This window comes from Gavia stellata, chromosome 4 (genome assembly GCF_030936135.1).
Source record: "Gavia stellata isolate bGavSte3 chromosome 4, bGavSte3.hap2, whole genome shotgun sequence".
In the NCBI taxonomy this organism is placed as follows: Eukaryota; Metazoa; Chordata; class Aves; order Gaviiformes; family Gaviidae; genus Gavia; species Gavia stellata.
Window position 1 is genome coordinate 34,105,573 of NC_082597.1, and position 13,786 is coordinate 34,119,358.

Sequence of the window (13,786 nt, forward strand, 5' to 3'; positions counted from 1 at the left end):
ACTGTGATGCTAAGACCCTAAATGAACAGAAGAAGCACTCCTGTGTAGCAGCGTCTCTTACTCTTCTTGCAGCTCAGCCACGTCTGTATTTCAGAATGTTTTCCTGTACTCACTTCTCCATGTTGATGACTTTAGAGTTCCTGGCAGAACAACACACTCCCCTGAAGCAGAACAGTTATGAGAAACAGCTATAATTGCACAGGGTTTGGGGGACACCACCAGTGTGCCCTGGATATAGTTTTGGAACCACTGCTGCCTGGGGGAAGACTTAACAAAGCTCTTCAATACTTGTTGGTTTGCTTCATGAGCACATTCACTGTGGCTCTGACTATCCTCAGATATTTATTTTTTGTTTGCTTGTTTTTGGAAACGTGCTGCATTTACCAGGGTTAATGAGGTTCCACTGGCAGTGTCAGTGGAACTCTAGTGCAAGCAGCATTAAAATCAAATACTTGTAGAAAGCCTCTCTGCAAATGCTTGAGAAGTTCAGCTGTAAGCGTCATGATTATTATTAATTGCATAGTCCAATCACAGAAGCACTTACAAACAGGTGAAAAAATAATTAACAGAAACTATAAGAAGGCTCCTCAACACTGTATGCTCTTAATCTTACTGTATTTTTCTGGCCAAGAATTAAAGTAGCTACTAAGAACTTTTCTTCATTGTTCATTCCATGTTGCATGTACATACAGGTAAGAAGTGCTATTTCACAATAAATTAAGGTATATTTATGACAAGAATATTTAAAACGCCAATTCTGTAAAGCTAGGAGTTGCTAGTCTTTCTTTTCTGGTAGATGCACACACTAAATTTTAGTTTGCATTGCTGTCTATTCTTGCTTGCTCAAGAGATTGCTATACAATACAGGAGACCAGATTTTAAATGGGTCTGACAACAGAAAGCCAAATGGGCGAGGAGAGATGCATGTCTTTGTAGACTGGTGTTTAAGTCATTGTTCCCGAGGACAGAGTGATGTCCCTTACCCTTCCTGTCAGACAACAGCAGCACTGGCATTTGGGATGACATTCTATAGTTTTAATTCTTTGACAGAATGTCTTATTTGCTATTGTAAAAATGATTGGGTCAAGGCAACTATTGATGCTGCAGATGATCTCGGTGACTTTAAAAATGGCACTTAATGTGCTTATGTTCCCACAGGGCGATTGACAATTAGTTCTGTAAATTAGTATCACCATCATCATAACATGATAAGGGATGAAAGAAACAGCAAAAACAATCATAGCGGCTGAAATCAGTAACAGAGGTCTAACAAGTCTGTTCCTTCTTTGCTGACGTTTACTGAGTTGTAGTAATGCTTTGAGAGTCAACATGTAGCATGTGAAGATGACTGTGACTGGAATTAGGAATCTCAATACAATCTTGGAGAGTGTGAATGGCACTGCAAATTGTAAAGGTCCTTCAGTGCCATCCAGGGAATCTGTGATGTCATGTTGTCTTCCAGCTGCGACTGCATAGTAGATCTCTGGCATCGATGCAATCACTATGAAGATCCATACCGCGATGGTACAGAACACGGCCTTTCCTTTGTCCCACCATGTTAACGAAGTGATAGGATGGACAGCACCTACATATCTGTCAAAACTGATGAGTGTCAGGAAATAGACACTTCCGTAGATATTAATACTAAAAAATAGTCTTATGATCTGATAAAATGCTTGACTGGAATAGACAGCTAACTTCTGGAGACTATAATATACTGAAAAAGGTGCCATGAGAGTCCAAGTAAAGTCACACAGTGCCAAATTAAATCGAAATATAGTATTGGTAGTCCATGTCTTCATGCAGTACACATAATGTCGTAGTGCAAGTATATTGCCAAGAAATCCTGCTAATAGAGTGAAAAGGCAAACCAGAATCAGCAAATAACAGTACCACTCCAGCTTAGGATTTCTGTTGCAAATGAAAATAGTGCATGTACCATTCATGATCTTTCCATGGAGTATGCCTGAAGGGAAAAGAGAGACCAACAGCTTTAAAAAAAAAAAAAAAACAATTAAAGGTATTGAATTTAAAATCAAAAACTTTTAAGTTAATTCCAGTATGTTTGAACTGGCAAAAGAACTCAGAATATGGTATGATGTACAAACTCTCCTCTATCTGAAAAAAATGTAAATGCCAAGTAGATAACATGTAGAGATTATTTTACATCAACACCAGCACAGACAGATCTTCATGAACTTTTATACAAACCTTTATATTCTTTCCTTTCTAATATTTGGTGTAGTGTACAATAGATGAGAGAAAAAAAGCACGCACCCTCAGTAACAGCAGCATCACCTTGGCCGCTGGAAGAAGCAGAGGAGAGGACAGGATAGTAACTGCCCACGCTCGTTCCATCCTTGCTTTGACTGCCTTGAGTATCCATACTGGGCCTAGAGACGTGTAATGTGGGCAGCTGTGCAGTGGGCTGTGACTGAGATCCAGAAGACATCAAAGCAAATCAGGATGAAATCCTGCTTGTGCTGCAGGCCACAACAACCTTTCTATCTAAAGCGCTGAACAAACTGCTTTTTTTTTTTTTTTTAAAGTTCTTCTATAAATTACTGTCCCAGGCCAAAAACATTTGGCTTATGGTAGGGTTAGAGAGAATTCATTTTGTCTTACTCTTTATGGCCCAGTTTGTATCAATGCCTGTTACAGAATATTTGGAATACAGGTCTGCAGTATATTTTTCAAAGCAAAGTTTTTATGCTTGTAAAGTCTTATGTTTAATCCCAAAGTTTCTGTACTCCTAATAAAACAAAGTAAGGGCTGGAATATTTTGCCAGAACGAGCTGTCACCAATTGCTGTTCGTCATGTGTCTAGAACCTCTCCCCAAATGATGCAGCAGATGCCAAACTGTAAAGTCTGTCCAAGTAGGAGCTTTGTATGAGGGTCATCCAAATAGCCATTTATAGATCAGAATCCACTACAGTGCTTGGTAGGAAGGCAGGATAAAATTTTACTCAGTACAAAGCACACTTAGAATAGAAGAAAGGACTTTATCAAAATGTTATTGATTCCTTGAAAATTTTCAAACAGCTTCAACCGTTAAGTTTATAGTAGTGCTTTATTGGAACAAACTGTTTTGCTTTCCTGTCTACCTTAATACAATATGACTTTTCCAAAGGTATGTTCACAGACACAGTTCAGAATATAACAAACATGAGCTACAGTGAAACCCTGCTCTGCTAATTTATGTTTCACCCAGACAGTGAAGTAACAAAAATCTAGTTCAGACTGTACGGAATGAAATTAGGAAGGAAAGTTGTTTCTCTAGAAGCTCAGCAACAAAAGCAGTCAAATGACTTACCAGAAAATGAATATGGATAGAAAGCCATCTGTTCTACTCCCAGTGTATTTCACAGGTAGGGAATGTTTGCTCTCTAGATGTATTTTGTTTAGTATTGAAACACTATCCTTTAACCTGGGGTAACTGTACTCTTTCTCTTTCCCTACTCTTCTCCATAGCCTTTGTGAGTATCAAACTTTATGTATTTTTTTTCTTCAGCTGAAGTTCATGTGATATCCCTGTAAATTCTTTAAAATGTAGCCACCCTAATAGGTACAAAACAATTAAGTAGCCTCTTGACTAGACGTCATGTGTGATTTGAATTAAATTGTATTATTTCCTACCTCTCTGCCTTCCTTTTCAGTAATTATGAATGAAGGCACTAAACACTTGATTCCGAGTTGTGTTGGCAGTATAAATAAGCCCTGAAGTGGCTACAAACAGCATGGCCATAGCTGCCATGAGGGAATTATAATGCCAGATTCCTGATCTCAACCAGCTCCTGGAAAAGGCTTACGGGTAGGTCTAAATGGAGGGAGGGAGACAGCTGTGCCACCTGCTCCAGGTTGCTGTAAGTTGGCTGGATAAAGCCTGAATGTGTAGCCTTGTAACTGCATTAATGCAATTACAGACCTGAAATAATAAATCCCCTATCTCCTTCATCACTTTCAGTTTACTGGACTGCACTCAGGGTTGAGCTATATGAAGTTAGTTATGTAGCTGGGGGGTCTTGAACTGCACAGCTGGGTAGGGTGCATTTGGAGCTCAGAGTCATTAGAAAATATGTCTATGTTTGCCTATGCAGGCATTTCCCATGTGTCTACCTTGGGATTCATATTTGGAATTTCTAAAATATTCTTACTGTCTCCTATTTATTTTTTGTATAATAGTAGAGCTTAGAGGCCGTAACCAAGACTATATTCTTGAAACAGGGTGCTTTGCAATTGGTGTGAGCAACTTAGAGGGTGGACACAGGGAAACAGGTGCAGAGATAAAAAGAACCTTTCCTGAGGTAACATAATAAGCAAGAGAAGAGTTCAAGGGGTTCGAGCCCCAGCTTGGTGCTATAACAAGAACTCCTGGTCTTCCATCAGAAGAACATGGAGACTCTTCTACAATCAGGACCCAGTTTCACTGAGTGTGAGTAGACATAGTCAGCATGCCCTGCTATATCCTGAAGCCACTGGAGCTACCCAGATGTCCAGTAGATCTGCATATGTGCTTTAATAATTTTCAGAAGTGACATTTTTTTATATCAGACAGTGGCAAGTTTTCTGTCTTGGCAGCAACAGAGTAACTCAAGCTGCAGGATGTGACTAGATCATCTTCACAGTTCAAGTCCAAAATTTTGTATTTGTAGTTTAAGAAAACTTTCTTTTTCTGAACATCATTACTGTGTTCACTGATAAATCCATTTATTCTTAAACAAAGCCAACCACACACATTTTAGCAGTGGCAGAATGAGCAACAGCACCATGACATTATATGGTGACAGACCTTGTTTCAGTACTTTTTGAAGAAAATTCTTTTGGAGCCAAGAAACATTGTGTCACTTAAAAGAATCCTGATGTGTGTATATCGCTAATTGTAGGTCACAGTTTATCACTAGTAGTCATTCATATGGCATTTAACTTGTATTTGCAAAGTTCCATTAGGTTTTGTGTGTTTGTTTATTTTGAAAATACCTAATTTTGTATGTGTAAATATATCCTAGGAACCATATTCTTCCCTGTCATACCTGTGGGGTTTTTTGACCTTTTTAACAAGGTCATAATAAGCGATTAATCTGGCCTGAAATAAAAGAAAGATTAAGAGATTTAGCTGAGTTAACAGTTTATTTTATGTAATTTTATTCCTTATCCACTATCTCTTCACCACTTCGTCCTTTTTGCTTGCTATTCTTTATAGTAGACACCCTGATTTTACATGAACTGTTTTATTTCTTTGGATTACTCTGAGAATTTTGTTTGTCTGCTTGCAACTGTATTTGAATCTAGGACAAATGTATTCCAGTCACCAGATATGTTTTCCACATTTCTGACTATTCATACACCAATATATTTCTGTTACATGTGCTCTCAAAGTGTACTGGTTTAGCTCATCTTATAAAATTAATAAAGCATTTTACAGGGAGTCCTAGGCTTTTTTATATGAAGGATTATTTGCAATTTTTACTTTAACATCTTACCTGTTAGGTAATCATCTCATGCATTCCCTTTTTACATTCAACTGAATTGATATGGAAGGATATAATGCAATGTGAGTACTAAAAGTGGAGCATTTCACATATTTTAGCTCAACTGCACATAGCATATTACACATACTAGTACAACAGGAACAGTGAGTAATAAACACATAGCAGTATTTGTATGCAATTAGGTAAGTAGATTGTGCTAATATGACTCAAACTGTATTGTGATTAAGCTACTGTTTCTTTCATTAAAAAATGATGTTAATGTACTCGAGAGTGATATATGGCAAACATAAGCTACAGCAGTAGGATAGTTAAGGCGATCTCACAATATTTGTGAAAAAGTACTTTAAAAAATATGAAATTTATACATACATGTATGTATTTATCAGTGTCTAATAGCTAAATAGGAAAAATTATATTGCTTTGGAGAATGCAGGTGCAATGAATACTTAATAAATCTTTCTCTTACCTGCTTTAGAAAGGTTGGAATTATCTATTTCACAGAAGTCTGGATTCCTGGCTGTGCTTTTTCTCTCCATTAATCTGGACCTTCTAAAATCTGAACTCTATTTTGTGTGTACTGTTTTTAATCCAAGATTTCAGTAATATTCCATATGCAATGGCAGCTCTTCAGAGAGCAGGTGTCAAACTGCAAGGGAGTTATCTTTTATCATTAAGCCCCTCCTCTCATTAAGTCAGGATAAATTGCTATTGCCATAGCAGCCTCTGCTTGCTTTTTAGGGAAGGACAGACTTATTGCACATCCCCGGTCTAGCTAGGCCTGATGCTTTCATTGTTTCCAGCAGTGAAAGAGAAGAGTACAGAAGCTTCAGGCATCTATATGTGTGTTTGTGCTTTCCCTTTCTTCCCCCTTCTTCACTGCCAGAGTCCTTGTTATTGCTGCCCTACTACTGGGCTGGTCTGTGGACCTATGTCGCTTTCGCCCCATTGCAGAGCTTGGTTCATCCCACCTACCTACCTATCACTTCTCCTGCCTTACCGTTCCCACCTCATTCCAAAATCTCAGGTCTATCAAAGAACTTCCATCCTCCAACTCTGCTTACTCCAGAGCTCAAATCCTACCTATTACTTCAGCCCATAGCTCAGGTCTGCTCCAGGTCCTCCAGTCTTCCTGCCCCAAACCTGCATCTCCAGTCTTCAGCAGCACACACCAGTCCTGGGATCTTGCTGTTTCTTTCCGTGAACAGAATACCTCGCGTATTTTACTAATTTCCCCCACTTCATAGCTTTGCCATTTGTCCAGCCCTAATCCATGCTGAAACTGGACTTTGCAGTTCAACAACAGCTCCATCCCAGATTGCCTCCATCCCAGACCATTCCACCTCTCAGTCTGCTGTATCACCTCTCTTGATACTTCCTGTCCAGCTCCTCATCTTCCTTCTGTTTTCCCTATTTTGATATCTTCTAGCACCTGACTCCACTATCTGTCATCCGATGCTGTCCTTCACCTTACTGCTTGAATTATTGGTTGTCTTCCTTTCCCCTCTTGGCTTCTTCTGTGGCACTCTCCACCTTGCAAAAGTAAATTCACGTCTCTTGCACTGGTGGGGCTTTCAATACTCCAAACAATCAACGAACATGTTAAAAAACTCACCTGGTTTTAGAAAAGAAAAATTCTATCTGGAAAAAAGATAGACCATCTATGGTAACCTATGATAAAACAGTAATACTCTGTTAGTTATAGGGGCATACAAGTATGAGAGATGGTGAACTACACAAACTATCTACTAAAATGAGTAGAGGTAAAAGGAGAGCTGCTAGAGGACAGAGTTGTAAAGACAAAAGGAGGTCAAGATGTCAGGAAGAGTATGAACAACTGGATTGAGGTGAGTGACGCTCACCCAGATGGGGAAGAACTAGTATGGCTGAGCTTTAACTAAGAAAGTGGTCATTAGAAATTCTGGTAAGAACAGCTCAAGGGGATGTACCAGGCTTGTAGAGGTCCAGGAGAAAAAAAACCCTCCAGACAGTGAATAAACAGTATGCCTAAAGAGTTCAGAGATGAAAGACAAAAAGGTGATAGGGTATTCATGCAGAAGCAAGTAGAGAGGCTATTGTGATGCTAAAAACCAGTAGGTATGATTGGTTTAGGGAAGGAGAGGGCTGGCCAACACTGAGGGATTCAGAAGAGGAAAAGAGGGATGACAGTAGACATAAAGAATATCTGGAAATTGGATAGACTGAAATTATACAGGCAGGTGAAAAGGGTAAAGGGCTACAGGAAACAAAGAGGTGAGAAACTCCTGTATTTATGATAATGAAGAAGAACAAAGGGAAAAAGGTAAGAGGAGAAAACAGATCAGGAAAGCTAGTCCAGGAAAAATAAATTCCTGAAGAAAACATGACAAATGTTCCACCTATCAGCAATGCTGAGAGTAAGCAGAGCTTCTTTTCAAGTGACAAGACATACCAGTATGCTTTGAAAAAGGCATTCTCTGCAAAATAAAGTGTAACACATCACATGATTAAAATGCTTAGGTCTAAGAAAAACACACAGTACAAGATTCTACACAGACTCATAATTTGATTTCCTAATGAAATTAGGGAAGCACATAATGTATGTCAGGGGACATACTTCAAACACTTCACACAACAAGAGCTTTCTTAGACAGGACAAGGAAAATGATGTATGAATAAGTAACCTTTTTTTAGCATTTGAAATTAATTGTAATGGTCTGTAATCTTTCTCAGCATCTCTTAAAAAATATTGTTATGAGTAAGATATTGTTGTATTCTTTTTTTTTTCTTTTGGACTTCATATTCAGTGTGTAACATTTGAAAATAGGATACGGAAAAAATGTGCATCAGGAACTGAGATTTTTCTTTATGTAGGAGTGGTGAAAAAATATTAAGACTGTAGGAGCTTATTTTGTAATATTGCAGCGAGGCATTATAACTCAGCATTTGACAAATTTTAATTTAATAAACTGCTTGGTAGTTGATCAGTCTATGTTAAGTATGATCTGTTGGTACAAAGCCCTTTTGAAATCCCATCTGGGATGTTAGATGTTGTTCTTGCTGGGCATCAAGCACTGAAAAAATATTTCTACACCTTTCCAGCATCATTCACCCACTCCTATTTAGATCATTAATCACTCCAAGTAAATAGCCTTTGAAAAATCAGGAACCATTAAAACCAAGTATAAACTACAAAAAGCAGGATAGGGAGTGTGTTGTCTTGCAGTAAGACTTTTGAGGATACGACAGTAAAATTAATCTTGCTCTGACAAACTTGTAATATTACATTTGTGAAACGGCAAGAACATTACCACGAGAAACAATCATAGCTCAAATACTCTAGGGAATGTTTAGTTCTCTGTGATGTGGTGACAACATTTGGTGTACGTATCTGACTAGAAAATGAATAATAATTACATCATAAGTATGGCTGTAAGCTCTATTCTGTTTTGTGATATGATTTTTTTAATGTTACCACTTACAGGCTTAATCGGTTTGTGGCCTTGTTGTGGTATATTGTAATGAAAGTCTACATTGTAAGAAAGAGAGTAATATTATTCTTCAACTTTGTGGATCAACGACTTGAGCATAGAGTGTAAATGATTTGTCCATAATGTCACAGGAGGTCTCTGGTAGAATTTGAAACTGATTCTAAGGCTGGCACTTGCCCAGTGCGTATCACAACGTTGGGTGAGGCCATCCTAGCTGAGCAGTTCGGTAGCATTGGAGTCTATTTTTCAGATTTTTCTATGTTGACACTAAATGACTGGCAGACAAGAACGTGTGTCAGCCTTGTACTACCTCACAAAACGGAGGAGCAATGGGATTGCACAGCATTGTTATCTCAATTTTACTAAGAGGAGGGGTGATTATATACTTATTACTAAACATGTATTTTTGTGTACTTTTGGGCTTAAGCAAGAGTGGTCTTTGACTCAAGGGATGGCTTTTCCTCTGATACATGGAGTTTCCCTCTAGTCCAGGCAATTTCTTTCATCCTCAACTGGTCCTGCAGTCACCTTCTAAGAACAACGAACAATCTCTTTTTCTCATGAACCCAAATGTCCCAAATCCCCAATTCTATGCCATGTTTGTGTTTTTCACAAGCTAGACAAACACATAGGATGAGATCACTGTTATCATGTCATGTGATATTTGACCCGATGCTGTCTAGAGTCAGTGGAAAGAGACAGGCAACCATCAAGATGTAATGACTCTTTTGTTACTGATCAAGAAATAACTGGCAGCGAATAACTCTCACACAGCCTGAGGTACTTACGACACTTCAAATTTTATAAATAGTCTTGCTTCTCAAAACATTGCTCAAATGCCTCTAAAATGTGGCTCTTGCCTTAAGGTCTAGACTAATTCCATGAGATTTTCCCTGCTGTGGCATTTGTTTTGGAGTGTTAGGATGTAACAGTTTGTAGAAAAAGGGATGGTTTAGGCAGTTACCCTTCCAATCCATCACTCCTTCCCATTTTTGCACAGATGTGCAGCACTACTGTTCATTGAGCTTCAAGGTCAGCAGGTTGATGGAACTAATTCAAATGAAAAAAAAAACCCAACAAAAAAGTAAATTTTCTTTCTTTCTAGATGGGCCAGTTCCCCACTGTTGTTCACTTGTGCATGGCTGCTCAGCTTGCTGTGCCAGCCTGAGAGCAGAGAGGGTAAAGATATCAATGGCTGAAACAGGGAAACATTGACAGCTACTTAACCAGCATGTAGATTCACATGTAGTGTATGTAAAACCACGGCCACACTTTGATCAGGTACCATAGACGTGATGTGGACTCCTTCAGACCTCCACCTCAGTGATTCTGATTGTAAGAGCACAAACCAGTTTTTCATCAGTTTGTGGGAAGCAACCTTGTAATTTTGTAGGAATAATATCTGTTCATGCTGAACTACAGAAGAGTAGTTTGGCTGCATGATACTAAATCTGCCCTACCCCCACACAGTGGAATAATTGGATATAAGAAGAAATACAGTTTAGTACTCTATTTTGGTTTTGCTATCATGTAAACATATACTTACTGACTGACTAAAATATGCTTTCTCATAATATTCATACCACAGGTCAGTTGCTCCGTCTGAAAATGTTTCGAGAGGACCACGGGTCTTGGATGACAATGTTCTTCAGTACCATCCTCTTCCTCTTCATTTTTTCTCACATTTACAATCTGTTCCTCATTATGGCAGGGAATATGAGGTAGGTTACAGAGTTTCTTTCTGTCTCTTTTGCTCTAGAATATATTCTGCTGGAAACTTTTCATATTATGCTGCTTTACAGTGAACAAGAGCTTACCAAAATATACACATACTAGTATTCACTGTCTTTTTTTATTCCTCTGCTTTCTGAATATAGGTAGAATAGTAATTTAATTGGTTAATTAGCCAAGAGGATTAAAGTATCAGTTAGAAAAAGTGGGGTCCTAGATTAATGATAGCAACTATTACATCAGGGTACTAATGAACATTATATCTATTTTTTTAAATTTAAAATTGTAGCTCAACAAATTTGATTTGAACTTAGGGCTGAGTAGTTTAAAAGTATAAGCATTACTATTGTGCATTCTCAGGAAATTCAGACTTAAAGTTAAAAGAAATTGAAACATCCAAACTTGAGGATGCTTACACTCAAAACACAAATATTGAATGTGTATTATAGTGCTATTTTGGTTACATAGAATAATATGTGCTGATCAAGTTTGTTAAAAATATTCTTAAAAATCTACTTTTTTCCCATAAGGTGCTCTGACAGGGCAAAGTTATGGTTGGCTGAGGGATGAACAGCTATCTTTTTGTTATGTCTGGATTTATTTTAAATAGAGCTTTTTATATTCATTTTCTGGCTTAAGAAGACTTGCTTTCTCCTATTATCTCAAAATTAACACCACTTTCACATGTTGATTTTCCTGAGAAAACCTACATTATTAGTCATCTAATACATACCAAATGAGTTCATTGGACAAAAATACACAGTCATGTTGTTTATGAAAGGCAAGATACCGTCTGAAGAGTTTCTAGCAAGGAATAAGAAATTCAAAGTATATATGAGTTGAAGAACAGTGCAAATAATTGAATGACTTGTTCTTAGCAGAATATCAGAGCCATACCAACAGAGTCTGATGAAGAGTTATTTAATGGGCCCTGGTGTGGTGTGTTAGAGATCTTACGTTTGTCAAGAAAAATAAGCAGTGTATAAAGTCCTGTTAATGTGACATAAACCAAAAGGTGAGTAGGAGGCAGACTGGCAGCTGGGCTAATCATGAGATTGTGATATGAAAACTCAATGTATTGATTCGAGCAAGGCAGGTGAAGCAGCAGAATCACTGAGTGTTTTAGAAAACTATCACGGTAATGATGTGGTAAATATGAATAGGTGCCCTATAAAAGGCAGAATAATCATCCCTGAAATGAGGAGGGTGGGAGCATTGCAGGTTTCTGGCTTCCCTATTTACATAGTCATACTACTATTGGTATTATTTTAAGATTTATATTTGGTATTTCTAATGCTCCATAAACTATAACTATCTGTTAGACAAAGCATTAATGATTTTGAAAGCTTGACTCATGTCTGGAAATCAGAGTTCATTTGTCCTTGTCAACATTCCTGCTCCCTATATCTGTTACAAGCTTCCATTAGCTGCACTGAAGAGGTTGCATGGCAATCAGCATCCACGTTCATGGAAATAGGCACAGCCTAGTACTAAAATAGCTGGTGTCAGTCAATCTGCCCTCTTGCTTTCTCGGGGGTGAAGCCTCTCCTTTCCTGGAGCTTATGCCCCAGCCCTAGGTTTGTTACGATCGTTTTGGGAAGCTGACCATGCTGGTTCAAGGAATCACACTGCTTTTTCGAAGTGGACTGAAGGCTTGTTGTGGCTGTTTGGGGTGTCCATTCCAGCAAAAAGGCAGCAAGCAGAGACGTAACAGTTTCAGTCTCAAACTGCACAACATAAACCATCAGTGAAACAGAGCCCTTGCATCAGTCCTCTCAAAGTCGGGGTAGAACAATGTGTAGTACTTTTGAAGAGAGGGTTTCTACAACAAACATCATCAAAGCCAACTGCATGTTGCCATAATAAAATGTTTCAAGGAGTGGATTATTTTTTCCTGAGTAAATATAATCCTTAAGAAAGCTATGTGCTTCATGGTTTGGACTTCTGTGCAAAAGAACACCTCTGTCTGTGCCTTTTGCCACAGTGCCTTACTGCAATGGCTGACATCAGAAGGACAGGCTTCCAGGATGAAGGTCAGAGTCTGCCTCCATGGAGGTTACAGTCTTTGTAGAGACAAGCTGACCTTCGTGCCTATGGACTCCTACGAAACACAAGCATCCAGAATACACATCTTTCCAATACAAGGGCTATGAAAGCCTTACAATTAGTCTGCAAGACTGAGTGAAAAACATTCTTTTTTTTGCATGTGTTTGCTCCTTGCCCTGTCTCTGATTCAGTGTGTCCTGTGATTCTGTGATTCTGACAAGTTTCTTTATGTCAGATGTTTGGTCTCATCAGTGAAAACCCCTCTGTAGCTCCCGAGTAGGAGAATCGTATGTCTTGCATGTGCATGCCAGCCTGGATGGTCACAGCAGAAGGGCTTGAGAAACCTGTGCCAGGAGTGCTTTAAAGTTCTGTGATGTTACCATCTCTAAGAAGGTATATTTTACAGTTGCCAAGATTTGGAGGGTTTTTTAGAAGTATTTTTAAAGACACTTCACATGTGTCTTAGTGTGGCAAACCTAAAATGTATGAATGTATCCCGTAAAAAAGGGTAGCGGTAGGGACTGTAGTTTGCTGGGAAGAGCAAAAGCTGAACAAGTTGCTGGTATTTGAATATATATTATAGAGCTGTTTTCTGGATGAAAGTGTGACTATTTGAACTGAAAATTTTGTGACAGATTTGAACGTATCTTTTTAATTTTAAGTCCTCCTTTTTTCAGTGACATTTCCTTTTAGGGACTTCACAGTTTATGCCACTGACCGGCTGTACGTTAGGTCATTGCTCTTGTAGTCAGAGCTGAACATCTGGTGAGGAAACATGTCTGAAAAGCTGTCGGAGGATGGTCTGCAGCTATTATTTCTTACTGCTTCTCATCCTTGAAAACAGTAAGCAGAAGCCGAGCTGGGCACAGGACCCATGTCAGGCCCAGTTTGTGTAACTGTCTGAAGGACCTCCAGGGTTGAGGCACAGGCTTCAGCAACAAGGTGTTTTGTCTAGCTGGCCCTTCTCTGCAAGAAAGATGTGGAGTAGAGAGGATAAATGTGAAAATGATCCAGAGGCAGGAAAGGTTCAGGTTTAGGTTTAGAGACCTGGG

The 13,786-nt window shown here is 38.7% G+C and overlaps 2 protein-coding genes across 2 annotated transcripts in view; one reads left to right on the forward strand and one right to left on the reverse strand.

The window, feature by feature from the left end:
• Nucleotides 1-13,786, forward strand: part of TMEM117 (transmembrane protein 117) — a 212,464-nt gene that overhangs the window by 20,421 nt on the left and 178,257 nt on the right. Inside the window, exon 2 of the mRNA XM_059817146.1 lies at nt 10,546-10,678. Coding sequence (XP_059673129.1) covers nt 10,546-10,678 — 133 coding nt within the window. The remainder of the gene's footprint in view (nt 1-10,545; nt 10,679-13,786) is intronic.
• LOC132316869 (P2Y purinoceptor 1-like) lies at nt 945-6,026 on the reverse strand. The gene is made up of 2 exons (XM_059815910.1): nt 5,957-6,026; nt 945-1,966 (listed from the first exon to the last, which is right to left on the reverse strand). Exons 1-2 carry the CDS (start codon nt 6,024-6,026, stop codon nt 945-947), a joined length of 1,092 nt encoding a protein of 363 aa, XP_059671893.1.

Bases quoted from the DNA above. Each gene is read 5' to 3' on its own strand.
- LOC132316869 (XM_059815910.1), bottom strand. From the start codon at position 6,026: ATGGAGAGAAAAAGCACAGCCAGGAATCCAGACTTCTGTGAAATAGAT. The intron at 1,967-5,956 runs GTAAGAGAAAGA...TTTTCCCTTCAG, and splicing joins TTCCAACCTTTCTAAAGCAG to GCATACTCCATGGAAAGATC.